Source organism: Colobus angolensis, unplaced genomic scaffold (genome assembly GCF_000951035.1).
Source record: "Colobus angolensis palliatus isolate OR3802 unplaced genomic scaffold, Cang.pa_1.0 Scaffold54, whole genome shotgun sequence".
Taxonomy (NCBI): Eukaryota; Metazoa; Chordata; class Mammalia; order Primates; family Cercopithecidae; genus Colobus; species Colobus angolensis.
In genome coordinates this window covers 6,620,013-6,646,354 of record NW_012118932.1, presented here as the reverse complement: position 1 = coordinate 6,646,354, position 26,342 = coordinate 6,620,013, and the positions used below count along the sequence as shown (strand labels likewise).

At 38.2% G+C, this 26,342-nt stretch overlaps 1 protein-coding gene across 1 annotated transcript; it reads left to right on the top strand.

Moving 5' to 3' along the window:
* Positions 1-4,052: 4,052 nt before the first annotated feature.
* Positions 4,053-4,472, top strand: PYDC2 (pyrin domain containing 2). Its single transcript, XM_011961232.1, has one exon. The coding sequence runs from the start codon at positions 4,053-4,055 to the stop codon at positions 4,470-4,472; it is 420 nt and encodes a 139-aa protein (XP_011816622.1).
* Positions 4,473-26,342: the final 21,870 nt, after the last annotated feature.

Genomic DNA, 26,342 nt, shown 5'->3' with positions numbered 1-26,342 from the left:
TAGTTTTCTCTGATTTAGTAATCAGTAACAGACACCATCCCCATTATCTCTAGAGCAATAGGCTATTTTTGCAGAGTTACCATATAAATCACATTATAGTGCTCGTGGTACCATCAAGGTGGACAGATGCACAGAGAGTATTTCTAAAGAAATGCTCATAGAAGAGAGAAAAACATTAAAGTGATTGCAAGAAGAAAACATTGCAGAATGTGGACATGTGTGGCCTACTTTTGTGAATTTTTAATAAAGGGTTTCTGGCATGTAGAACTGCCATGTCTTCGTTAGGATAATGTGGAGGCTGCTACCAAGTAGGACACATATTCCATATGACCCAGGGCACCACTGGGAAGAAAGGACTCTGAGTATATTAGTTTTAAGCATGATACTCCCTTCCCATAATACACAGTAAAAGCCAAATGCAGGATTTCCTAACATGAAAAGCAGATATGCAGAAGTGGGCAGAGACCTGATTTTGAATTGGAGCATGTGAATGTTTATCCCAATTTTGCCAAGAACTTGCCATGTATCCTGGGGCAAATCCTCTTTCCTGACTTGATCTTTGTTTCTCAATTCAAAGATTCAATTCAAAGATTTGAACTTGGCCAAGCACGGTGGCCCACGCCTGTAATCCCAGGACTTTGGGAGGCTGAGATGGGTGGATCACCTGAGGTCAGGAGTTCGAGACCAGTCTAATCAGCATGGTTAAACCCTGTCTCTACTAAAAATGCAAAAAAATTAGCCAGGTGAGGTGGCAGTTGCCTGTAATCCCAGATACTTGGGAGGCCAAAGCAGGAGAATTGCTTGAATCTGGGAGGTGGAGTTTGCAGTGAGCTGAGATCGAGCTGCTGCACTCTAGCCTGTGCAACAAAGTGAGACTTACTTGTCCACCAAAAAAAGGTTTGAACTTGATGATACCAAGAGCCACTTCCTGCCCAATGATTTTATCTTAGTAAAATTTCTATGTTTTGATTCTTTTTGAAATATGAATTAATTAATGCAAGTAATACATTTGTGTGGTTCAAAATGTATAACTATCAAAGAAGCACTGTGAATACCTCCCTTCCATTCCCATCTGTATTTACCATGTTCTGTACTAATTTCTACTTTTGCTGATTTTTAAAATATCTTTCCAGAGTTTCCTTATGAAAATTCAAACAAATATAATTTATATCCCACCTCCCATTTCTCTCACAGGAATTACATGTGCCTTGTATTTTTTTTTTTTTTTTTTTTCTTGAGATGGAGTTTTGCTCTTGTTGCCCAGGCTGGAGTGCAATGGTGCGATCTTGGCTCACTGCTACCTCCATCTCCCGGGTTCAAATGATTCTCCTGCCTCAGCCTCCCAATTAGCAGGGATTACAGGCATGTGCCATATGCCTGGCTAAATTTGTATTTTTAGTAGAGATGGGGTTTCTGCATGGTGGGCAGGCTGGTGTCGAACTCCCGACCTCAGGTGATGTGCCCACCTTGGCCTCCCAAAGTGCTGGGATTACAGGCATGAGCCACCGTGCCTGGCCAGCATGTGCCTTTTTTTTTTTTTTTTTTTTTAACTGAATATATCATGGACGTTTTTACATATCACTATGTAAGCCACCCTTCATCCTCTATTTAGCCTCTTGCTAAATACAACAGATACAACAGATCCTCAAATAACATTTTTTTCAACATCATTTTGTTTAACATTGGTGAGAAGAAAAAATATTCCAAACAGTGGCCACTGTCTGTCTGGAGTTTGCATGCTGGCATGCCCTACTCACATCTGCATGGATTTTCTCTGTACTCTACTTTCCTCCCACATCCCAAAGATGTTAGGTTAATTAGTGTGTCTAAATACTCACAGTCTGGGTGAGTGTACCCTGTGATAGGGTGGCGTCCTGTCCAAGATTTGTTTCCACCTGGCACCCTGAGCTGCCACATAATAAGCTCAGGCCACTCACAACGCTGAATTGGAATAAGTGGATAAAAAATTATCTTACTTGTTTTTATTAATCTCTTAAAAATACATGTAGAGCTCACATTTATTTCTATGTTTAATATTAGAAGTGTTTGGGTTTTTGTTTAGAACTTTGGTGATGTTTTTGTGACCAGCATACCATAGGAATTTAACTCTTGCTTGTATGAGTTAGCCTATGATAAAATTGTTTTTCTTATACATCATTTCATTCAAAGTTGCAGTTTCCAAGAATCTATTGAGGACATTAAGTATTTTGTTCTTAGAAATAATGCTATGCAAGCAGACATACCTGTAAGACAAATGCTAGAGGTGGAAAAGCCAGGTCAAAGACCAAATGCTCTTGTAGTTTACATTTTTCAGGACTGCCTTCTCTAGGGTTCATACAAATTTATACTCAACCTGAAACATGCACTCCAAAAAATGCAAGCAAATTGAATATAGTGACCTATAGAAAGAATTGTACACAGTGACCAAGTGGGATTTATCTCAGGATGGCAAGGTTGGTTTGAACATATGAAAATCAATTAATATAATTCATCATATCAATAGAACAAAAACAAAAATTACATGATTATCTCAATAAACACAGAAAAAGCATTTGACAAAACCCAACTTCCTTTCATGATAAAGATACTACCAACTGGAAAATAGAAGGGAGCTTCCTCAATCTGATAAAAGTCATCTATGAAAACTCATAGCCAAAATTATATTTAATGGCAAAATGAATGCTTTGTCCTAAAATCAGGACCACCTCAATGCTATCTGCTCTTAGCAAGACCATACAGCATTACATTAGTGGTGCTATCCTTAGCAACTAGACAAGACAAGAAAGGCAACTGGATTATAATGGAAGTGAAACTATCTGTATTAGCAGATAACAAAATTTTGTATATAGGAAATCCTAAAAAATTCACTTGAAACCTGTTAGAACTACTAAATTAATTCATCCAGTTTTCAGGATACAAGATCATATATAAAAATCAATTTTACTTCTACACACTTGTAATGAACAATCCAAAACTGAAATTAAAATAATTCCTTTTAGAATCATATCAAAAAGAATGAAATACCTAGAAATAAATTTTAACAAAGAAGTAAACCTTAGACTCTGAAAATTACCAGACATTATTGAGAGAAATTAAAGATCTAAACAAGTGGAAAGCATCTCATGTTTATAGATTGGAAGACTTAATTTACATTGTTAAGATGGCACAACTCCCCAAACTGATCTACATATTCAATACAATCCCTGTCAGAATCTCAGCTTACTTTATGTAGAAATGGGCAAACTAGTTAGAAAATTCAAGTAGTATCGCATAGACCCAGTACAGCCAAGATGATCTTGAAAACTAAGAGCAAACAATGACAATTCACCTTTCCTTATTTCATGACTTAATACAAAGCAATGGTAATTAAGATAGTGTGGTACTGGCACGAGGACAGACACATCACTCAATAAAACAGAACTGAGAGTCCCAAAATAAGCCCGTATATCTGTGGTCAACTGACTTTCAACAAGGGTTTCAAGACCATGCAATGGGATAAGAATAGACTTTTCAACAAGTGGTGCTTAGACAAGTAGCTTTCTACATGCAGAAGAATAAATTTGGACCTCTACTTCATGCCATATACAAAAATTAACTCAAAATATATCAAAGACCCAAATGTAAGAGTTAAAGTTGTAATATTCTTACAGTAAATTATAGGGGTAATCTTTATGACCTGAGACTTGGCAAAAGATTCTTAGACATGACATCAAAGCATAAGCAACAAGAAAAAAATAGATAAATTTGGTTTCATCGAAATGAAAAACACTTGTGCCTTAAAGGACACTATCATTAAACTGATAAGACAACTCACAGAATGGGAGCAAAGATTTGCATATCACATATCTAATGAAGGACCTGTCCCTAGACTATATAAAGAACTCTTACAACTCAGCAATAAAAAGACAATTAACTCAATTTTAAAATGAGCAAAAATCTGAATTGCTATTTCTCCTAAAAAGATATAAAAATATATGCTTATTAGTATATGAAAAGATGTAAGAACCAATGGGTAGGGCCAGGCATTAGGAGAGCTCCCCACGCAGGACAAGATGGCATCTTCTGCACAGCTGGACTTCAACCTGCAGGCTCTTCTGGAGCAGCTCAGCCAGGATGAGTTGAGCAAGTTCAAGTCTCTGATCAGAACAATCCCCCTGGGAAAGGAGCTACAGACAGTCCCCCAGATGGAGGTAGACAAGGCTAATGGGAAGCAACTGGTAGAAATCTTCACCAGTCACTCCTACAGCTACTGGGCAGGGATGGCAGCCATCCAGGGCTTTGAAAAGATGAACAAAACACATCTGTCTGGGAGAGCTGATGAACGGTGTGTGATGCCCTCACTTTCACCCCTCAGGGATAGTGAGTTGATGGCTGAGCTAGATGTTGCTTTAGCCTTGGTTCTGCCACTGTTTTACATGCATATGTCACTTAACCTTGTTATATATGAAATATCTATATCACCTGTATATTGAGAGAAATAAAGGTGAAATAATTCACAAACAAAAAAAGAAAAGATGCCTGACAACTTTAGTATTCAAGGAAATGCAAATCAAAACCATAATGAGATAACACTTCATATCCACTAGGCTGGCTAGAAGAGAAAGTTAGATAATAACAAGTATTGGCACAGAATGTGGAGAAACTAGAGTCCTCATATACTGCTTATGGGAATGTGAAATTGTGCAGCCACTTTGGAAAACAGGATGGCAATTTCTCAAATGATAAAAAGTTCTCATATGATCTAATATTCTACTTATAAGTACATAATCAAGAGAAATAAAAACATATAAACACAAATGTTTATAGTGTCATTGTTTACAATAGCCAAAAGCTGGAAACAACCTAGTGTCTATGAATGGACCAGTGAATACACAAATTGTGGTATATGCAGTTAATGAAATATTATTTGACAAAAATGAAGTATTGATCACATGCTTAAACATGAATGAACCTTGAAAACACTATGCTAAATGAAAGAAGCCTGTCATAAAAGACAAAATATTATATGATCACATCAAATATGACATGATTCCATTCATAGGAAAGTTCAGAATAGCCAAATTTATACAGTCAGAAAGTAGATAAGAGATTGCTTAGGACTGGGAAGGAGAGTTGGTGAGTAGAGGGGAATAGGGAGTAACAGCTAAAACATTTAAGATTGCTTTTCGAGGTGGTGAGAATATTCTGAAATCAACTATGGTGATGATGGTGCATATCTGTGAATAAGCTAAAAGCATTTAATTGTATTCTTTAAATGTCTGAGTTGTGTGATATGTGAATTATATCTCAATAAATCTATTAAAAATGCCAAAAATGAGACAATGAGTGTTTATCATCTTTTCATATGTTTAGAGACCATTATATTTCCATTCAATGAACTATTTATTCATACTCTTGACAATTTTTCTTTTTCATGGCATTTTTGTTTTGTTTTGTCTTTTTCTCATTGATTCTAGGAACTCCTTTTATGTCTGAGAAATAAGTACTATCTCGGTATGAGTTGCAATTTTTTTTCTTTTTGACTTTGCTTATGATTTTCCCCACAGCAGAAGACTATAATTTTATGTATGTGCATTAATCTATCACTGCTTTTATGGCTTCCAGATTAGAGTCATAGAAAGACCTTTCCTAGTCCAAAGGAATAAAATAATTCTCCTGTCTTTACTCCTGATTCATACATGGTTACATTTTAATATTTGCCTTTAAATCTTTAATCTATTTAGCCACATTTTCCTAACAAAGGTATGAAGTACGTTTCAAGTATTCTTCTATTTGGTGATACCAGAACCTTTATTGCAATCTCATCTTTTCCCTACAGATTTGAAATGTAGATAGTAAACTGCCTAATATATCTGGCTTTCTCTCCTTCCTGCTTTTCTCTCTCTCTTTCTCTCTTTCTTCTTTCTTCTCTTCTCTTTCCTCCTTCTCTTCTCTTCTCTTCTTCTCTTTGTTCTTTATTTTCTTGACGGAGTCTCACTCTGTTGCCCAGGCTGGAATGCAGTGGCATGATCTTGGTTCTCTGCAAACTCCACCACTCAGTTTCAAGTGATTCTCCTGCCTCAGCTTTCCAAGTAGCTGTGATTACAGGCATGCACAACCACACCTGGCTAATTATTTCTTGACTTTCTATCATGTATCATTGGTCTGTCTCTTCATTAACCAATATCAAGATACTTTAAATATAGAAGCTATATACAGATGTTTCCTGACTTAAATATGGTTCAACTTATGATTTATTTTACAATGGGCTTATTGAGGTATTAAACACATTTTATACTAATGGTATCTTTGACTTTTGATGGATTCATCAGGATGTAACCCTATTGTAAGTTGAGGAGCATCATAATATGTTTTAATATCTGTCTGCAAAGAGGCCCTTTACTTTATTGCTCTTCTTTTTAAGAAATTTTTCTGCCTAGCCTTGCTGGTTTAGTTTTATCTATGAACTTCAAAATTAGCTTTCTAGTTTCTTTGCACAAACAAAAATACACAAACAACAAAATAAGAAACCATCATCACACAAATGCAAAAACAAAGGCATGTTAGTTTTTTTTTTAAATATCACCTTACATTATTAAAATTGGATGGAAATTGACACCCTTCTAATGTTGATTTTTTTCTATTCAGTAAGAAGGGATGTCTTAATTTGTTCAGTTCTTCTTTTGAGACATCAGCAGTGTTCTAAAACTTCCATTATATAAAATGTAAACACTTCTTATTTTTGCTGCTGTCTTAAATGTATTTTTCCCTCACTTTATCCTCTAGCTTATTTTCTGTATATATGCATTATTTTGATTTTTTTTTTTTTTTTTTGAGATGAAGTCTCGCTCTGTTGCCCAGGCTGGAGTGCAGTGGCATGATCACAGCTCACTGCAACTGTCACCTCCCAGATTCAAGTGATTCTCGTGCCTCAGCCTCCTGAGTAGCTGGGACTATGGGCATATGCCACCATGCCTGGCTAATTTTTGTATTTTGGGAAGAGATAGGGTTTCACTATATTGGCCAGGTTTGTCTCAAACTCCTGACCTCATGTGATCTACCCGCCTTGACTTCCCAAAGTGCTGAGATTATAGGTGTAAGCCACCTTGCCCAGCCTGATTTTTTATTTATAATTTGATACCCTGCTATATTGCTAAATTCTCTGACTTAAGTTGATTAAATTTTCAAGGAATATCGTTATCCCATTTACAAATTTCATTAATGTCCTCATTTTCAATTTTTAGACTTATAATTCCTTTTTCTTCTTAGTGTTGGTTAGTATAATATTAAGTAAAAATGGCTCTAGAAAGTATTTACTTTGTCCTGAGTTTAGTGCAAATTCCTAATGCGTCACTTTAAAACATTATGCTTTGTGCTGAAATATATGTCTCATGATGATGGTTGTACATTTACTTACATTATTTATATTATTATCCATCAGTTCATCTTTTATTTAGTATTTTTATGAACAGATTTTAATTTAGTTTCAATTATATTTCTCCTTAGGTTTATTAATATAATATTATAATCACTGAGAATTAAGCATCTTTGCAATTTGGGAATAAACCCTGTCAAGTTTTTAATATGCTGGTTGTGTTAGTCTGCTCTCATGTTGCTATAAGTACATGTTTGAGAATGGGTAATTTATAAAGGAAAGAGGTTTAATTGACTCACAGTTCCACATCTGGGGAGGCCTCAGGAAGCTTACAATCATGGAGGAAGGGGAAAGCAAACATGTCCTTCTTCACAGGGAAGCAGGAGAGAGAAGTGCAGCAGGAAGCAGGAGGAAAGCACTTATAAAATCATCAGATCTTGTGAGAACTCACTCACTACACTCACTATCATGAGAACAGCATTTGGAAACCATCCCCATTATTTAATCAGCTTCCACAAGGTCCTTTCCCCAACACGTAGAGATTATAATTCGGATTGAAATTCAAGATAAGTTTTGGGTGGGGATACAAAGCCAGACCGTATCGCTGGTGTTTTAGTCCATTCTCATGCAGCTATGAAGAAATACCTGAGACTGGGTAATTTATAAGGACGAGAGGTTTAACTGACTCACAGTTCCTCATGTGTGGGGAGGCCTCAGGAAACTTACAATCATGGAAGAAGGCTCTTCTTCACAGGGCAGCAGGAGAGAGAATTAGTGCCAGCAGGGGAAATGCCACACACTTACAGAACCATCAGATCTCCTGAGAACTCACTATCATGAGAACAGCATGAAGGAAACCACCCCCATGATTCAATTACCTCCCACTGTGTCCCTCCCATGAAGGATTATGGGGATTACAATTCAAGATGAGGTTTGATTACCAAACCGTATCAGCTGATGATTTAAAGAAGAATTATTCTGTTTCTTGTTACTTTCCAGTATTATTATACCGATATTAGAAAATATGTTCTATATTGTTTTCATTTTAATTTGTTGACTTTTTTTTTTTTTTTGGTATAATCAGTTTTCTTGAATCTGACCTGAAAAACTAAGGATAACTAAGGATTTATTGTTTATCATCAAGGCACAGAATTTAAGATGTATCAATCAGATGTCTTTTTTATTATGTTATTTAGGTTTTCAGTATTGATGTCTTTTGTATTGAAAGAAGTAAATGAAAGTCTTCTATTTTAGTGTGTTTTGATCCAATTCTTAAAAGTTCTTAAATTTTAATAGTTCTCTAAGTCTCCACAAAGTATCTGCTAAAGTTTGTGTGGTTTCTCCTCTCACCCAATTTCAGTCAATACAATTAACTTTCTTAATATTTATCTTTATAGTGTAAAATATGCCTATTCTATTACTTTACTTGAGCCTTAGATATTATGTTTTGAGTCCCAGTTACTACTGGCCATCTTCCAGCTTTATTCTAACTTCTAGCTTCATTTCCACCTTCCTCCTCTCATTTATATTAATTGTATTTCTTCTAGATCATCAGCATTTATGTTATTTATATTCTATCTTGCCATCTAATAATATTTTCAAAATGTCTTTGTTCTACAATCAAATACCTTCTTTAACTGCCACTCATTTTACATTGCCCTAGTTATCTATTTATTGGCTAAAGTTGGTCTTCCAGTTGCTTTGTTTGTTTTCCATCAGAAAGGCTCCTGGGATCAGCTATTAATATCTCTCCTTTATACTTGGAATTCCGGTTGGCTTGATGGAAATTCCTTAGGTTACAATTTATTTCCTTAAATAAGAGATTTTTTAATCATCTTCAGCCATTGAATGTTGCCGTGGAGGAATCTGAGGCTAACGTGTTTTTTCACTTTATTATGGCTTGAACTTTTTCCTGACTGCCCAAAAATGATAATTTGTTTAAAGTCTAGTAACTTTTTTGAAAAATAGCTCTATGTTGACTGATCTGACTTTTCCCTGCCACATGATGTTCTCTTTCAAAATGTAAATTTAAGTCTTATATCAGAAAAATTTCCTTCAGTTATATTTTTAAATATTTTCTCTCTTTTTATCACTTTTTTCTTCAGAAATTATGTTTATATTTGATCTGCTTTGTCAAACTTCTATAGCTGTCATTTTCACTCTACTTTGTTTCTTTATTCGATTTTCATCCCATACCGTGTTTATTTTTCACTAATTATTTTAATTCAGTGTCTTTATTTAAATTTATTTGTATTCTGAATTTTTTTTTTTACTAAATTTTACAATATCCATTCTCCTTTGTGCTTCTTGTGTCTTGTCAGCTCATATTTTACCTCCACCTGTATGTCACCTCTTTCCCTGAATTTCTGTATTTCAATTTTGTGATCTTTTTTTGGAGCCATGATTGCTTTATTAAATTTTAAACTGAATGTTACATTTTTGGTGATAATTTTCATGTATTACATGACAATATGCTATCTGGTACATCTCCTTTTTCTGACAGGAAGTTATGTTTCTCTGTTTTCACTTTCCTTTCTTATAGTTTCTTTTTTTTTTCCTCTTCAAATTTCTTTTTACCATCTTATAGTTTCTTTTATCAAGGCTGTATCAGATCATCTTATGATATTTGGTTGAATGAGTTAAATATTCCTTTTGTGTTTCCTGCAAAGATCTGGGAAGGGGTAATTGAGAAGCAAGTATATTGTAGTCTTCCAGGACTTTTCTCTGAAACAGTCTCTCCTCTGCTGCAACCAATACCACCTGTTTTCTTCAAATAGAGCCCCACTATTTGTTTCTTTGTGAGGATATACCTCCTCAATTTCTCTCAACCAGTCTGGGCTTAGGAGGACTTCTTCCTGTTCCAGGTTCCCCAGCTCTCTTGTTGGTTAATTCAACAAAGGAACACAGTTCTTGTCGAAGGGACGCAGCTGATCCTCCCACCAGCAGAAGCTGTATTTTTGTGGATCTTTCTGAATTTATAAAGGCTGCACTCACATTTTGACTTTTTCCCCCCATTTTACCTCACGTGTAGGTTTTTTCCAATCTTAGGCTGTTTCATCTTATCCCTTCTCAAAACACTTAGCTTTCCAAATTTCCTTTCACAAAGGCTCTTGACCTCCAGGGAAGGCACGTTTTGTTCTGACTTGCTGCTACTTTTCATTCTTCTGGAAACTTTCCTTCTCTATAATGCACCACTGTTCCATATGCCACTGTGTCCCATGGAGCTAGTCAGTTTTAGCAGCTTTAGACTATACATCTGAATTTGTGGATTTTTAAATCTCCAAGTTAAGCAAAAAATGGAATTTGCTTATTGCTCACTTTCTTTCTTGTATTCTTCTTTCCTTCCTTTCTTCTTCTTCTTCTATTTTTTTTTTTTTTTTTTTGGAATAGGAGTTCCAGAAAGAAAAAAAGGGGAATGTTCATATTGTACCTAGCTCCATATTCGTACTCTCATTCCCAATGTTTCCATATAAACAGAAAATTAAATCTTAAAACTTTGTCTTTTTGCTATTCAGTGCATGCAAATGTAGCCTTTCCATCAATGCAATAAATTTGTTAGTATTTTTAGTGTGGTTCCATGGGCCTGCAACCACTGCAGTTGCACAAAGCCCTATACTCAGGAGACCCTGAACTTGGGTTTAATGTTCTATACTGTTTGCTGTCTTGAAAGTCTTAATAATTTTCTATTTGAATTTGTGTTTTGTAAGCTAAGTCCTATAGGACAGTGGAGCGTGTGTGTGAGATTAGACCCTGGGCACATGTACTGTCCTGCTTCCCATCACCTCACCTCCCTGAGACAGGTTCTGGGTGCCCTGCCTTTTCCTTTAGGACCACTGCCACCTTTTGTCCAGGGAGGTAGCCTGGTTGCTTAGGAGCCCACATTCTACCATTACTCTCTGCCCATAGAGCATTGGGCAGATAACTTAGTAAGAGCTTCTCACCCTCCTCTAATCCAGATGCAAAATTCATTCCAGTGTCTTAATTCTTTTAGGATGCAGTCCTTCACCCACTCATAATGGGTTGAGTGGAAAGCCTTTAGGAAGAGGGGACTGACCAGTCCTTCCTTTATTCCTGGGCCCTGTATTTGCATTTTCCACCAGCTCCGCAGATTATGTAGCCAGCTTTGACTGTGACAGTCCTTTCGGGGTACCCACAAGGGTTCCCAGGAGCCCCCACAAATACCAAAATCCACAATACTCAAGTCATTTCTATAAAATAGTATAATGTTTGTATATAACTTACACACATTCTCTGTGTACTTTAAATAATCTGTAGATTACTTATAATATCTAATACGATATAAATACTATATAAATGATTTGTATATGGTATTGTTTGAGCAATAACAACAAGAAAAAGGTCTGTATATGTTCAGGACAGATGCAATCCTTCTTTTTATTTCAAATATGTTTTATCTGTCACTCATGAATATGGAGGGCTGACTGTATTTACATTCTGCTATTTAGAATATTGAAACTAAGATATAACTATACATCTAAGAAGAGTCTGGGTCAGAATACTGGAGTCCCTGTGCTTTATCACTACTTTTGCCAAATAATACCAGATGACACCATCATGATGGAGCAATCAAAAAGTCAACTCTGGAAGTCCATTGAATTTGATCTCTACAATTGGGGTGCTTTTTAAAACGTTTAGTGATACGCCACTGTATGCTTGTTAGCGTATTAGGTAATATAAGAACTACAGAGATTAAATACACTCGGTTTTTGCCCTCAGAGAGGCTAGATATTGTGTGTGTGTTTGTAGGATTTGGAGAGGTGAAGGCGTGGCCCGGGGTTAGGGAAGAAGAGTTGGTGGTGGTAGTAGAGGTGAAGTTAACTCTATTGTTGGGGAAATAAATCATACAAAGTGCTAATCGAAGTTCAAAGAAGGGTAAAATGAAATCCTACTATTTAGGGATGGCATCTTGAGGAGCATTTAGTCTGGCTTTTTAAGGATGGCTAAGATATGAACATACAAAGAAGGAAGGTGTGATAGCTAGCACAGAGATGAATATTTAGGTGAAAAGGACTCTGTCCACTGGGGACTGAATTTGCTTTAGAGATTGGGGACTGAAAACTAACAAGATTCGGTTGTTAATGTAATGAGTCCTTGGTTTTACTAGTAGCCTGAGACCATGGGTAGCATTTAAATCTAATAATCTGTACCCACTCATGTAACATTAACATTAATTATTACATATGAGTCCTTTGGGAAACACTGGGATGAGCACATCCCCCCATTCAAATGACTTGGATCCAAAAGGGCAGAGAAGAGCAGTAGATAAACAATAAGAGCACATGTGATAAGTGCCTTGAACAAGATATGGAAATAAGGCTAGGGAATTCCAGGGGATGGAAACATTCAAGCCTTCAAGAACGTCAAGCAATTCTGTATCAGTAGTTGGCATTTCAATAGACTTTGAAGGATGGAGAATTTGCCACTCTTGACTGGGGAAAGAATGCCCAACTGGAGGAACAGCATGAGCAGAAGGAGGAGAGTAAAGGGCAAGACAGTGAATAGTGACAAATTCAGTTTGATAAGGGTAACAGTAGAGATTGTCGGGAAGGATTTTGTGCAGCTAAAGGAATGACAGGGGAGATATCTTCACAAAGAATAGTCAGTCTAGAAGTCCTTTTAGGTAGTCCCAAATTTATAACATAAACAATGGAAGAAGGACAGTACAAAGAAGAGCTCTACATAAGAAAGCATGAAACTGCTTCAGAATTGCTGTGAGGTTTCTTTCCTCTGGAGATGAAATGTCACCGCATTTCTCAGATGACAGTATGATACTGCTCCAAAGGGAAAAGAAAAGGTACTGACTCTGACGACCGTAATTGTATCTGGCCATTTTCCCTCTATATCATTGGCTGTACTGCAGGCTTTCAATATAGACTTAGAGGATGACTGGTCCAAAGACTCACCTATTCATGCTCTTGTCCAGAAAAAAAAAGATAAGATGTCCATAGAGTGAATAAAGAAGAAATAGCCCAACCAATTCAATCATATTAGGGTATAGCCAAATTTCTTAATTTATTACTTGGTTAGCATAAAATGATAAATATTTCAGAAAAATAGAGGCAATAGTCCTTCCCAATATATTATTGTTTTGAAATATATGAATAAATAAAACTAACATCTTAAAGTTGGTAGCTTTTTATTTTCAAAGTGGGTTCACATCTGTATTCTCACAGCTTAAGAGATTATCAGAGCATGAAATTTTTGCCCTATTTTACAAATGGGGAGACTGAGAATAAGGTATTCATGACTTTCTGAGAAATAAAAGGCTTTTGAAGTGACCAAAGAGCTAGTGTTAACTTTCCTTTTACAGATGTGGGAGCAGAGGCCTATGGGAGTAGTTGACTTGTCCAAAGACTCTGAACTAGTGACTGATGAAGTTGGGACTCGAATCCTACATTCTACCTCTTAAACCAGGAAACTTCCCTCTACGCTCCACTGTTTCTGAAGAGTAAGTAAGAGCTTTCCTTTTGATCATTGCCTCTATATGATTCAGCAAATACCCAATTTCTATTTCACAAGAATGTGGTCGAGTCTATTAAATGTTCCGTAGACAGTGAGCATCCACACACTTTCTTCCCTGCTGCACTCTCTTTTTTTTTTGAGGCGGAGTCTCGCTCTGTCGCCCGGGCTGGAGTGCAGTGGCTGGATCTCAGCTCACTGCAAGCTCCGCCTCCCGGGTTCACACCATTCTCCTGCCTCAGCCTCCCGAGTAGCTGGGACTACAGGCGCCGCCACCACGCCCGGCTCGTTTTTTGTATTTTTTAGTAGAGACGGGGTTTCACCGTGTTAGCCAGGATGGTCTCGATCTCCTGACCTCGTGATCCGCCCGTCTCAGCCTCCCAAAGTGCTGGGATTACAGGCTTGAGCCACCGCGCCTGGCTGCACTCTCTTAAATGATACATTCCTCACCTGCACAGGGGTGACATTTAAAATAAAGCTAAATAATTTTCTGTTTTCGAAAATGTCAAAGATGATCAGGGATCACGTCCAGGCTTAGAGGTACAGTACCTTTTTTTTTTTTTTTTAATGACTGTGCAGTTTAAACACATATGGGTAGATATAATCTCTGGGCTGGTGAGCTGAAGTTTTGAAATTCACTTAATCCCTTGCTATCTTAGAATCAGTATCATGCACGATATAGGCCAACCAAAATTTAGTGTTTATGGTTATATAAAAAAAATCATGGCAGGCTGTAAGTCAACGAAGGACAAGAACAGTTTGCTACTTCATAAGCTTTAGATGATCCAGATAATTTAGAAAATTCTTTCCTCAAGGAAAAATAACGTTCATTACAGACTGAAAAAAACAGCTGATGACAGTATTTGTGATACACAAAATATCCTATTTTTAATAGTCATCACATATGGATTGTAATTTAGATACAGAAAAAATATTTTTATAGTTCTACCTTCAAAGAGGATGGTAAAAGTTTTATGCGCAAGTGACTCATAGCTTTTTTTTCCATCCTCATTTTGTGTGATCTTAGGAAAAAAACCCTTCATCTCTATGGTGATTCAGTTGACCATTTTTGATCATGTATTTATAGTTTCTCTGTCAACAAATGCTTTTTTTTAGGGCTTCCTAGATGTTATGATATAAAAATTCTAGTTAACAAACACTTGCCTTATAATTTTGGAAGACAGCAAATTTTCTTTTGTATACTTTTTATTAACATGAATATAGTGGCTCCAAAGGGCTGGACTGATGCATGGCATTCTCCCAAGTGATGAAGCAGTGCATGGGTAAGTTGTCAGACAGCGCAGTCACCAGTCACCAGAAAATGACTGAAGGGAGCACTCTTTCTTCATATGGGGATTTCCATGTTTCTTCATCAAGCTTGTGTCATGTTTCTACTTAGCTGCATTACAAAATTTTCTTTTGTGGAGAGCATGGGATTTAGCTATGCATTTTATGAAAGCGTGTTTATAATTAACTGAGTAACTGTACTGCTTGGGAATCACAAGAGGCTGTCACTGGACCTGCTTTTGGGCTCTGGCAAATAGCATGGGTAATGAGGCAGAGGAGGTGACAGTAGAGAGGTCAGGGTAAGATAAGGGTTTAGCCTGGGCACAGTGGCTCAATGCCTGTAATCCCAGCACTTTGGGAGATAGTGGATCACCTGAGGTCAGGAGTTCAAGACCAGCCTGACCAACATGGTGAAACCCTGTCTCTACTAAAAATGCAAAAATTAGCTGGATGTGGTGGTGGGCGCCTATGGTCCCAGCTACTCAGGAGGCTAAGGCAGGAAAATCGCTTGAACCCGGGAGGTGGAGGTTGCAGTGAGGTGAGATTGTGCCACTGCACTCCAGCCTGGGCGAGAGAGTGAGACTCAGTCTCAAAAAAAAAAAAAGAGGAAAAAAGAAAGGTTTAGTTTCTGATCTTTAGGCATCATCATGGCAACAAGTGACTGATCTTTCTTGCTTTCTTGCCTGTCAGAGACACGGAGTGAGAGAAACTTCTGGGGATCCCTGCTGTGTGTTACAACAGGCTGTTGCTCCTTAACCTCTAGTTCAAGGGTATCACTAGAATAGGTGAATTCCATAAGAAAATGAAAAAGGAGTTTATTAAAGTCTATTAAAGCAAACCCAAGGACTTAGTCCCTAAAATATTCTCATAAGATGGCAGGCAGAGCATAAAATCAAAAGTAAGTCTCCCATTCCACCTCCTCATTGCAGATACACTGCCAGAAGTGACTTACTTTACCTTCTCTGATGTGCGTTTTTCTGGTGGGTACCTACAACTACTCACTCCATTACCCATAAGTTTGAGAAATAAACATCATTTTCTCAATTTCTTGATCCATCAGTGTTCAGCAGTAGTAGGTGATTCCAAAAGCAAAAGATGTAGTGTTTGCTCTTGCATAATACAACCTTACTCCCATCTCTCCTTCTCTCTTGTCTCCTAGTTCATAAGAGTTTTAAACATTTTAAACATTTTAACATTTCCATGGTTTATAGATTTGAGACCTTTCTTTTGAAAGGTGGAGTCTCGCTCTGTTGCTTAGGCTGGAGTGCAATGGCGTGATCTAGGCTCACTGCCACCTCTGCCTCCTGGGTTCAGGCGATTCTTCTGCCTTAGCTTCCCAAGTAGCTGGGACTACAGGCATGTGCCACCATGCCTAGCTACTTTTTGTACTTTTTAGTACAGACGGGGTTTCACTATGTGTTCGCCAGGCTGGTCCCAAACTTCTGACCTCAGGTGATCCACCCGCCTCGGCCTCCTAAAGTGCTAGGATTACAGGCATGAGCCACTGTGCCCGGCCCAGATTTGATACTTTTGTGCTTTGCTTACAACTTGAAAAAATAAAATTCAGCAGTGTTTACATTAGGATAAGGTAAATATTATTCACTGCAGAACCAAGTAGTGAAATTTGATCTGTAGAAAAAAGGAAATGTAATCTTAAAACATTATGTTTGAGTCACATTAAAGAGAATTTTCTGTAAGTCAAGAACAAGTGAATTCTCTTTTATTACAGCCCGTTAATTGTTCATTGTAATGCCATATTTTATATCAATTCATATGTAAACCATGGAGGGTAAGGCTTTCAGATATCTGCCTGGGAAACTGAGGAGTTTGGAGAAAATGTCTAAGAGAAGAGATAAGGAATGAGTGAGGACTGTTTGATCAATGAGGTTTTGTCACAGCAAAGAGGTCTTTCATAAACCTGTTCCTGGCTCCAAGAGAGGAAGCAAACAAGTAATAAATAAGACAATTACTTTCAGTGAAACTTCTGTAGGTTAGTTAAGGCATACGGTATTATTGCTTTGATAATTTGATATACTGCTAACTGAATAAAATATAAAAAGGGTAAGAGAAATAATTACGTAACTCTATCCAGTGAATTTTCCAAGACTTGAACAAAAACATTCAATGATAGTGGCTTACAGGGCCTAGTGGAGATGGTGGAGTTAGTGAACATAGTGTACAAGGGTGGCTGGAACATGGCAGAATGTAGTAGAAACAGCTACTTTATGCAATGGACATGGGGATCTCAAGAAGCAGATGTGGACCAAGCAAAAGTGGCAGTGCCTAGAAAGAGCTATAACTCTCACTGAAAGCAATTCACACCTCGAAGAAAGTATAGCACCCACTGTACGTTGTTGTGCCCAACAGATTTTACTGTCCCCAGAAAAAGAAAATTGGTATAGAAGATAGGAAGAAGGGGTGGATGTCATATGAAAGATGAGATGGGAAGAAGGGGTGAATGTTACATGAAAAAGATGAGCAGCTTTTTCATGAGATTTCCCTGAGGACATAATTAGGAGAGAGAGAGTAGAGGAAAAAAACACTAGTCAAAATTTTGTGTGTAAATATTTATATATATATATATATAGAGAGAGAGAGAGAGAGAGAGAGAGTATTTTGTGTAGATCCTTGATAAATGTAAACACTTTAACTTGCAGTTGTATGAAGACATTTTTCTAGAGCAATATGACATTGTGGGAAAAAGTGTGAGATTTTGGTCAGAGGAAAAACTATGTTTGAAAAGCTCTTGCACAAGTCTCTCTGAGATGATCTGAGCCTCATTGTTTCTAATCTGTAAATTGGGAGTAAGAAACCCCCTCTTTCTTACTAGGTGTAAGAGTGAATTGGAGAGATGTGAAAATCACATGTGAAACCTAATGGGTTATAGGACTATTGGCTTTTCTTCTATAGAATAGTCTAATTTTAGAAATACTCTTCTTCGGATACCTGCTCCCCAAAATCTGGGGCTCAGACAAGCCATTTTATCCCTTGTTTACTAAGCAGCAGTGATAAATGTAATATTTACTCACCTCATTACTTGGTCTACTCTAGGGTCAAATGTATCTTCGGTGTTTTGACTTCTTTCAAGAACACTCAGAGAAGGGTATAGGTTATGGTCCTGAAAAATAATAACCTTATTGCCCAGACTGTCCTAGGCAGAATTTTCTCCTGAGATGATAGTTCAAATTCCCTATTCCTGACTACCAGGTGAATCAACACAACTTATGGAAGCAAATAAGTAATAAATATGTGACAGTTCAAATTCCCTTTTCCTGACTACCAGGTGAATCAACGCAACTTATGAATTTATTAACAAACCTATTGGTATTGTTGAGGATTTTAAAAATAAATTAATTTTTGTTATTATAAGTCATCTAGGTTTTTTCAATACTTATTGATTGTACTTATGTGAGGGTGGTAGTCAGTATGGTAGAAGAGGAAGAGCACTAGAATAAAATTTCAAAAAATGGGGAACTTAAACTGGGTTTATTCTCTTTCTTCCTTTCTCTTATTTCCTTGTTTTCTTTTTCTTTTTTTTTTTCTTTTTGAGACAGAGTCTCTCTCTGTTGCCCAGGCTGGAGTGCGATGGTGCGATCTTGGCTCACTGCAACCTCCACCTCCTGGGTTCAAGTGAATCTCCTGCCTCAGCCTCCTGAGAAGCTGGAATTTCAGGCGCCCACCACCAGGCCTGGCTAATTTTTGTATTTTTGGTAGAGATGAGGTTTTGCCATGTTCCTAGGCTGGGTGATTCACCCGCCTCGGCCTCCCAAAGTGCTGGGATTACAGGCATGAGCCGCTGCCCCCAGCGCCTCTTATTTCTAATTAATAAATGATATTTATATTTATTTACAGGGTATAAAAAAGGCCATCAGGAAAACATTCACTGAAGTCTTACTTGTAGAACTTAAACTTGAAAAATGAGTAGAATTTGGACATGTGGAGATAGACTAGATTGTGAGACTTAGAAACTACACATGCAAAGGTTCTGAGGTCAAAAATCATGGCCCATATACAAGAAATGGTGAAAGAGTACCATTTGGCTTGAGTTTGAGCATGAGAAATGGAATGTTAAGCTGCCATTTCACACTGTAATGACTATGAGGCAGAATTAAAAAGTGTTTCCTAATATGCAATGTAGAAAAGCCAAATGTAAAATTACATCTCTATGCTGACTTCAGCTTCATAAATTATGTCTGCTCATGAGCAAAGGCTGAAAGGAAATGCTACCCACAACAAAATTCATAAACAGATGGTATTAGACTAGAGAAATTTCCATTTTTAAGACTTTCAGACATTTATACATACCTTAAAAATATAAATAAATTGCACATGAAACTCAGTGGCCATTATTCACACTCTAATTTCTAGGAATCCAGCACGATGAAAATTCTAGAAATTCTCCTTTCCTTTTTCATTTGAAAGGCGGCATAAAGTATACATGCAAGGTGTTCCTGTTTATAGCAAAGACACATCTAATATGTAACCATCTGAGAGGAAGGGCTGATTTTTTAGCAGGGCATTATGATGACAAAGCTTGGCTATCTTTAAAAAAAGTAAAATATGGAGAATTATTTAAATTAAAGTGATAAAATTCAAAGATTACATAACATTTCTTAGAGGCTGAGTTATGCTCAAGGGACTCACTTATTAGGCAGTCTTATGATAGGAGGTGAAATATATCCATCTATTCAAAAAGCAATTTATTGCTCACCTCATTGTCTTGCTAACCTTAGCATTCTCTCAAGGTAGCTGGAAGCAGAATTAGTTGCAACAGTGTTCATAGGTCTATCCACATCCATCTTATTGCCAAGATGAACTAGATTTGTTTGCAGGAAAAAAGGGAGAAGATGTCATTGATTGCTATAACTTATTATAAAGCTGCATACTTATTTGGTGCTTTTATTAAATTAGTTTTTCTAATCATCAAAATATATACGTATGTATTGTTATCTTCTGCAATGCGTTTGACTTCTTAGAAGCTATAGTCAGACATTAAGCAGAATAACTTATTTGACTAAATCACTAAATTTTATGCTGTTAAGACTGGAAAAAATTACACGTCAAACCACCTCGTTTTATGCAATGGGAAACTGAGGATCAGAGAGAGCAATATTTCCATGCAATTTCACAGTAAAATTCAGTGGTAATGAAAGGCTAAAAAAAAGTCTCTTCCTTCCCCATTTAGTACTCTCTTTCTAAGTAACATACCACGTTTTTATTGGAAATACAGAGTAGGTTAAAGGAAAACAATTATAAGCATGTCTTAGAACATTAAAGTAGGAAATTAAATTTGATTTATGGAAGAAAAAAGAAATTAAATTTACCTCCCTTTTAGAAGAGTAGTAATTATCACATTACTCAATGATGGAAATGGGCATTGTTAGAGAGTGACTTGGGGCTGATATGTGGCATCTTTATCTTTCTTATGTGTCCTTCACTATGATTACTCACTAATATAAACTAAAATGATGCTCTTTGAAAACAGCAATAGAAGGAAACAGTCAATAGTTAATACTGAAACATTTATTTACTTTCTAACTACAGTGAGCCCAGTAAAAGGCTCTAGAGGGCTACTACAGCATGACAGGTTCTTATTCTTGAGGAAATTAAAATCTAGTTAGAAAAGAAAGTATAAAATATACAATAAATCAACAAATAATACCAAAAGAATGCACTTATTTGCAAATTTATTTCATATAATCACTAAGAAGACATACAAGTGACCAATAGACATATGAAAAAGTGCTCAACATCACTAATCATCAGAGAAATGCAAGTTCAAACCTCAGTGAAGTACCATCTCACACCAGTCAGAATGGCTATTATTAAAAAGTCAAAAAACAAAAAACAGCTGTTGGTGAGGATATGGAGCAAAGGAGATGCTTATACACTGTTGGTGGGAATGTAAATTGGTACAACCTCTATGGAAAGCAGGATGGAGACTTCTCAAAGAACTAAAAGTAGAGCTATCATGAAATCATCAATCCCACTATTGGGTACCCACCCGAAGGAAAATAAATCATTATATAAAAAAGACACCTGCAGAAAGAGGAGGCAGAGCAAGATGTCCAAATAGAAGCCTTCACTAATCATCCTGACTGCAGGAATATTAAATTGAACAACTATTCTCTCTCTCACACAAACACACACACACACACACACATACACAATCACCTTCATAAGAACCATAAATCAGGTGAGTAATCACAGTACCTGGTTTTAATGTGATATCACTGAAGGAGACACTAAAGATAGGAGAGACAGTCTTGAGTTGCCAGTGTCACACCTCTTCCATACACCAGCAGCAGCCACATGTCACAGAGAGAGAATCTGGGCACTTGGGGAAGGAAAAGCACAGTGATGAAGGGATTTTGCTCTAGAAATCAGTGCTGCCATGTCTGGCAACACCAGGCAGAACTCAGCTGGAGCCCAGGAAGGGGTGGTTTAGACCTAACCAGAAGGGAAGCAGCCATCCTCCTGTCAGAACCTGAATTCTGACAAGTCTCAGCACTGTTGTCCAAAGTGCTCTGGGATTCTAAATACACTTTAAAAGCAGTCTAGGGCACAAGGACTGCAATTCCTGGGCATGTCCTGGTGCTGTGCTGGGCTCAGAGCCAGCAGACTTGGGGGACAAGTGACCTAGTGAGAGACCAGCTTTGTCTGCCAAGTGACTGCTTGCACCACACCTCCCAAACTCCAGGCAGCACAACTTGCAGCTCCAGGAAAGACTCCTTCCCTCCTCATGAGAAGAGGAGGGGGAAGAGTAAAGAGGTCTTTGTTTTACAACTTGGATACCAGCTTAGCCAGAGTAGGACAGAACACCAGCAGAGTTGTGAGGGTCTGATTTCAGGACCCCACTCCTAGATGACATTTCTAGACATACCCTAGGCCAGAAGGGAACCTGCTGCCTTGAAGGGAAGGACTGACTCCTGGCAGGAGTCATCATCTGCTGACTAAAGAGCCTTTGGGCCCTGAGTAATCAGCAGTGGTAGCCAGGCAGTGCTCACTGTGGGCCTTGGGTGAGCCTCGGTAGCCAGTTGGCCATGGGCCTTGGGTGAGACTCAGAGACGTGCTGGCTTCAGGTGTGACCTAGTGCATTCCCAGCTATGCTGGCTATGGGAAGAGACTCCTTCTGCTTGAGAAAATGTGACAGAAGAGTCAAAGGGACTTTATCTTGCAGCTTAGGTATCAGCTTGGCCACAGTGGGATAGAGCCCCAAATGGGCTCTTGGGGCTCACCGTTCTATACGTTGCCTCTTGGATGGTGTTTCTGAACCTGTGTTATGTCACAGGGGAGCCCACTGCCCTGTAGATAAAGCCCCAGGCCTGGTGTTTACAGGAAGTTGACTGAAGACCACTTGGGCCTTGAGTGAAAGTTGGTGGTAGACTGGCTGATATGGTTCAGCTCCGTGTCCTCACCAGAATCTCCTCTTACATTGTATTCCCGTAATTCTCACGTGTTACAGGAGGGACCCAGTGGGAGAGAACTTGAATCTTGGGGGTGGTTTCCTCCACCCTGTTCTCACGGGAGTGAGTAAGTCTCACCTGATCTGATGGGTTTGTCAGGGGTTTCCACTTTTGCATCTTCATTTTCTCTTGCCGCTGCGATGTAAGAAATGCCTTTTGCCTCCTGCCATGATTCTGAGGTCTCCCCAGCCATGTGGAACTGTAAGTCCAATTCAACCTCTTTCTCCCCAGTCTCAGGTTTGTCTTTATCAGCAGCTTGAAAACAGACTAATACAGTAAATTGGTACAGTAGAGTGGGGCGTTGCTGAAAAGATACCTGAATGCATGGAAGCCACTTTGGAACTGGGTATTAGACAGAGGTTGAAGCAGTTTGGAGGGCTCAGAAGACAGAAGAATGTGGGAAAGTTTGGAACCTCCTAGAGACTTGTTGAATGGCTTTGACAAAGATTCTGAGAGTGATAAGAACAATAAGGTCCAGGCTGAGGTAGTCTCAGATGGAGATGAGGAACTTTTTGGGAATCAGAGCAAAGGTGACTCTTGTTCTGTTTCAGCAAAGAGACTGGTTGCATTTTGCCCCCACCCTAGAGATTTGTGGAACTTTGAACTTGAGAGAGATAATTTAGGGTATCTGGCAGAAGAAATTTCTAAGTGGCAAAGCATTCAAAAGGTGATTTGGGTGATGTTAAAAGCATTACATTTTAAAAGGGAAACAGAGCATAAAAGTTTGGAAATTTTATAGCCTGACAATATGATAGAAGAGAAAATCCCATTTTCTGAGGAGAAATTCAAGCCAGCTGCAGAAATTTGCATAAGTAACAAGGAGCCGAATGTTAATACCCAAAGCAATTGGAAAAATGTCACCAGGGCATGTCATAGGTCTTCATGACAGCCCCTCACATCACAGACCTGGAAGCTTAGGAGGAAAAAATGATTTTGTGGGCTCGGCCCAGGGTCCCCATGCTGTGTGTAGCATAGGGACTTTGTGCCCTGCATCCCAGCGCCCCAGCCATTGCTAAAAGGGGCCAAGGTACAGCTCCAGCCATGGTTTCCGGGGGTGCAAGCTCCAAACCTTGGCAGCTTCCACATGGTGTTGAGCCTGAGGGTGCAAAGAAGTCAAGAATTGAGATTTGGGAGCTTCCACCTAGATTTCGGACGATATATGGAAACAGCTGGATGCCCAGGCAGAAGTTTGCTGCAGGGGCGGGGCTTTCATGGAGAACCTCTGCTAGGGCAGTTTGGGAGGGAAATTTGGGGTTAGAGCCCCCACACAGAGTCCCTACTGAGGCACTGCCTAGTGGAGCTGTAAGAAGAGGGCCACTGGCCTCCAGAGACCAGAATGGTATATCCACTGACAGCTTGCACTGTGTGCCTGGAAAAGCCACAGACACTCAATGCCAGCTTGTGAAAGCAGCCAAGAGGGAGGCTATACCCTGCAAAGCCACAGGGGTGGAGCTGCCCAAGATTATGGGAACCTACCTTTCTTGCATCAGTGTGATCTGGATATGAGACATGGAGTCAAAGGAGATCATGTTGTAGCTTTAGAATTTAACTACCCTGCTGGATTTCAGACTTGCATGGGCCCTGTAACCTCTGTTTTGGCCAATTTCTCCTATTTGGAATGACTGTATTTACCCAATACCTGTAACCCCATTGTATCTAGGAAGTAACTAGCTTGCTTTTGATTTTACAGGCTTGTGGGTGGAAGGGACCTGCCTTGTCTCAGATGACACTTTGGACTTTTGGGTTAATGCTGAAATGAGTTAAGACTTTGGGGGACTGTTGGGAAGGCATGATTTGTTTTGAAATGTGAGGACATGAGATTTGGAGGGGCCAGGGGTGGAATGATATGGTTTGGCTCAGTGTTCCTACCCAAATCTCATCTTGAACTGGACTCCTATAATTCCCACATGTTGTGGGAGGGACCTGGTGGGAGACAATTTGAATCATGGGGACAGTTTCCCCCATACTGTTCTTATGGTAGTGTATCAGTCTCACAAGATCTGATGGTTTTATCAGGGGTTTCTGCTTTTGCCTCTTCCTCATTTTCTCTTGCCCCTGCCATGTAAGAAGTGCCTTTCACCTCCCACCATGATTATGAGGCCTCCCCAGCCATGTGGAACTTTAGTCCAATGAAACCTCTTTCTCTTCCTGGTCTCAGATATGTCTTTGTCAGCAGTGTGAAAATGGACTGATACACTGGTGGTATTTGCTGTGGGCCTGAGGCAGGGTTGACCATGGGGAGAGACTCCTCTGCTTGTGGAAAGGGGAAAGGAGAATAAGAAGGACTTTGTTTTGTTGCTTATGTGCCAGATCAGCCAGAGTAGAAGAGAGCACCAGGTAGATTCCTAAAGTTTCTGACTCCAGCCTTGGATCCCAAGTGGACTCTCTGGACTTACCCAGGGCTGGAGAAAACTTTCTGTCCCTAAGGAAAGAACACAAATAGCAGAAGTAAGTCCTTAAGTATAAATAACAGCATTTAATGTCAATAGACTAAACTATCTATTCAGAAGACATAGAGTGGCTGAATGGATTTTAAAAAATCACCAACACTCTGTAGCCTAAAAGAAACACACCTCACCTATCAAAGCAGACTGAAAATAAAGGGAAGACACAAAGAAGTTATTATATAATAATGAAGGGTTCAATTCAGCAAGAGGGTATAAGAATTGTAAATACAAATGCATGTAACCCTGGAGCACCCTGATTTATAAAGCAACTATTATTAGAACTAAAGGGAGAGCATGATCCCAATACGATAATAGCTGGAGAGTTCAACATCAAACTTTCAGGATTGAAGAGATAATTCAGACAAAATAAATAAAGAAGCATTGGACTGAAAAGGCACTGTAGACCAAACGTCCCTAATAGAACATTTCATTCAATGGCTGCAGAATACACATTTTACTCCTAAGCACATGAATCATTCTCAAGAATAGACCATATAGGCCACAAAGCAAGTCTTCAAAAACTCAAAAAAAATTGAAATTATATCAAGTATCTTCTCTCTAGAATGGAATAAAATGAAAATTAATTACAAGAGGGATTTTGGAAACCATAAAAAAACAGAAATTGTACAATATACTCCTCCTCAATGACCAGTGGATAAATGAATAAATTAAGAAGGAAATTAAATATTTCTTGAAACAAGTGATAACAAAAACACAACATACCAAAACCTATGGGATACAGTAGAAGCAGTACTAGGGAGAAAGTTTATAGCTATAAGCACTTACATCAATAAGGCAGAGAAAGTGCAGCAAATAAACAACTAATAATATATCTTAAAGAACTAGAAAAACAAGAAAAAAACCCCAAAATTGGTAGAAGAAAAGAAATAATAAAATCCCAAGGATATATAAATAAATTGAAACAAAATTCAAAAAATCAGAAAACTGAAAAGTTGTTTTTTTCTGAAAAGACAAATAAAAGTTACAAACCTTTAGTCAGACTAAGAAAAAAAAGAGATAAGACCTAAATAAATAATATCAGAGATGAGAAAGGAGACATTAAACTGATACCACAGACATTCAAAGAATTGTTAGAGGCTACTCTGAACAAGTATATGCCAATAACTTGCAAAATCTAGAAGAAATGGATAAAGTTCTAGATACATATACCCTACCAAGATTGAATAATAAAGACATAAAAAAATACAACAGAGAAATAACTAGTAATGAGAATTAAGCAGTAATAAAAAGTATTCCAGCAAAGAAAAGTCAAAGGCCTGATGGCTTCACAGCTGAATTTTACCAAAC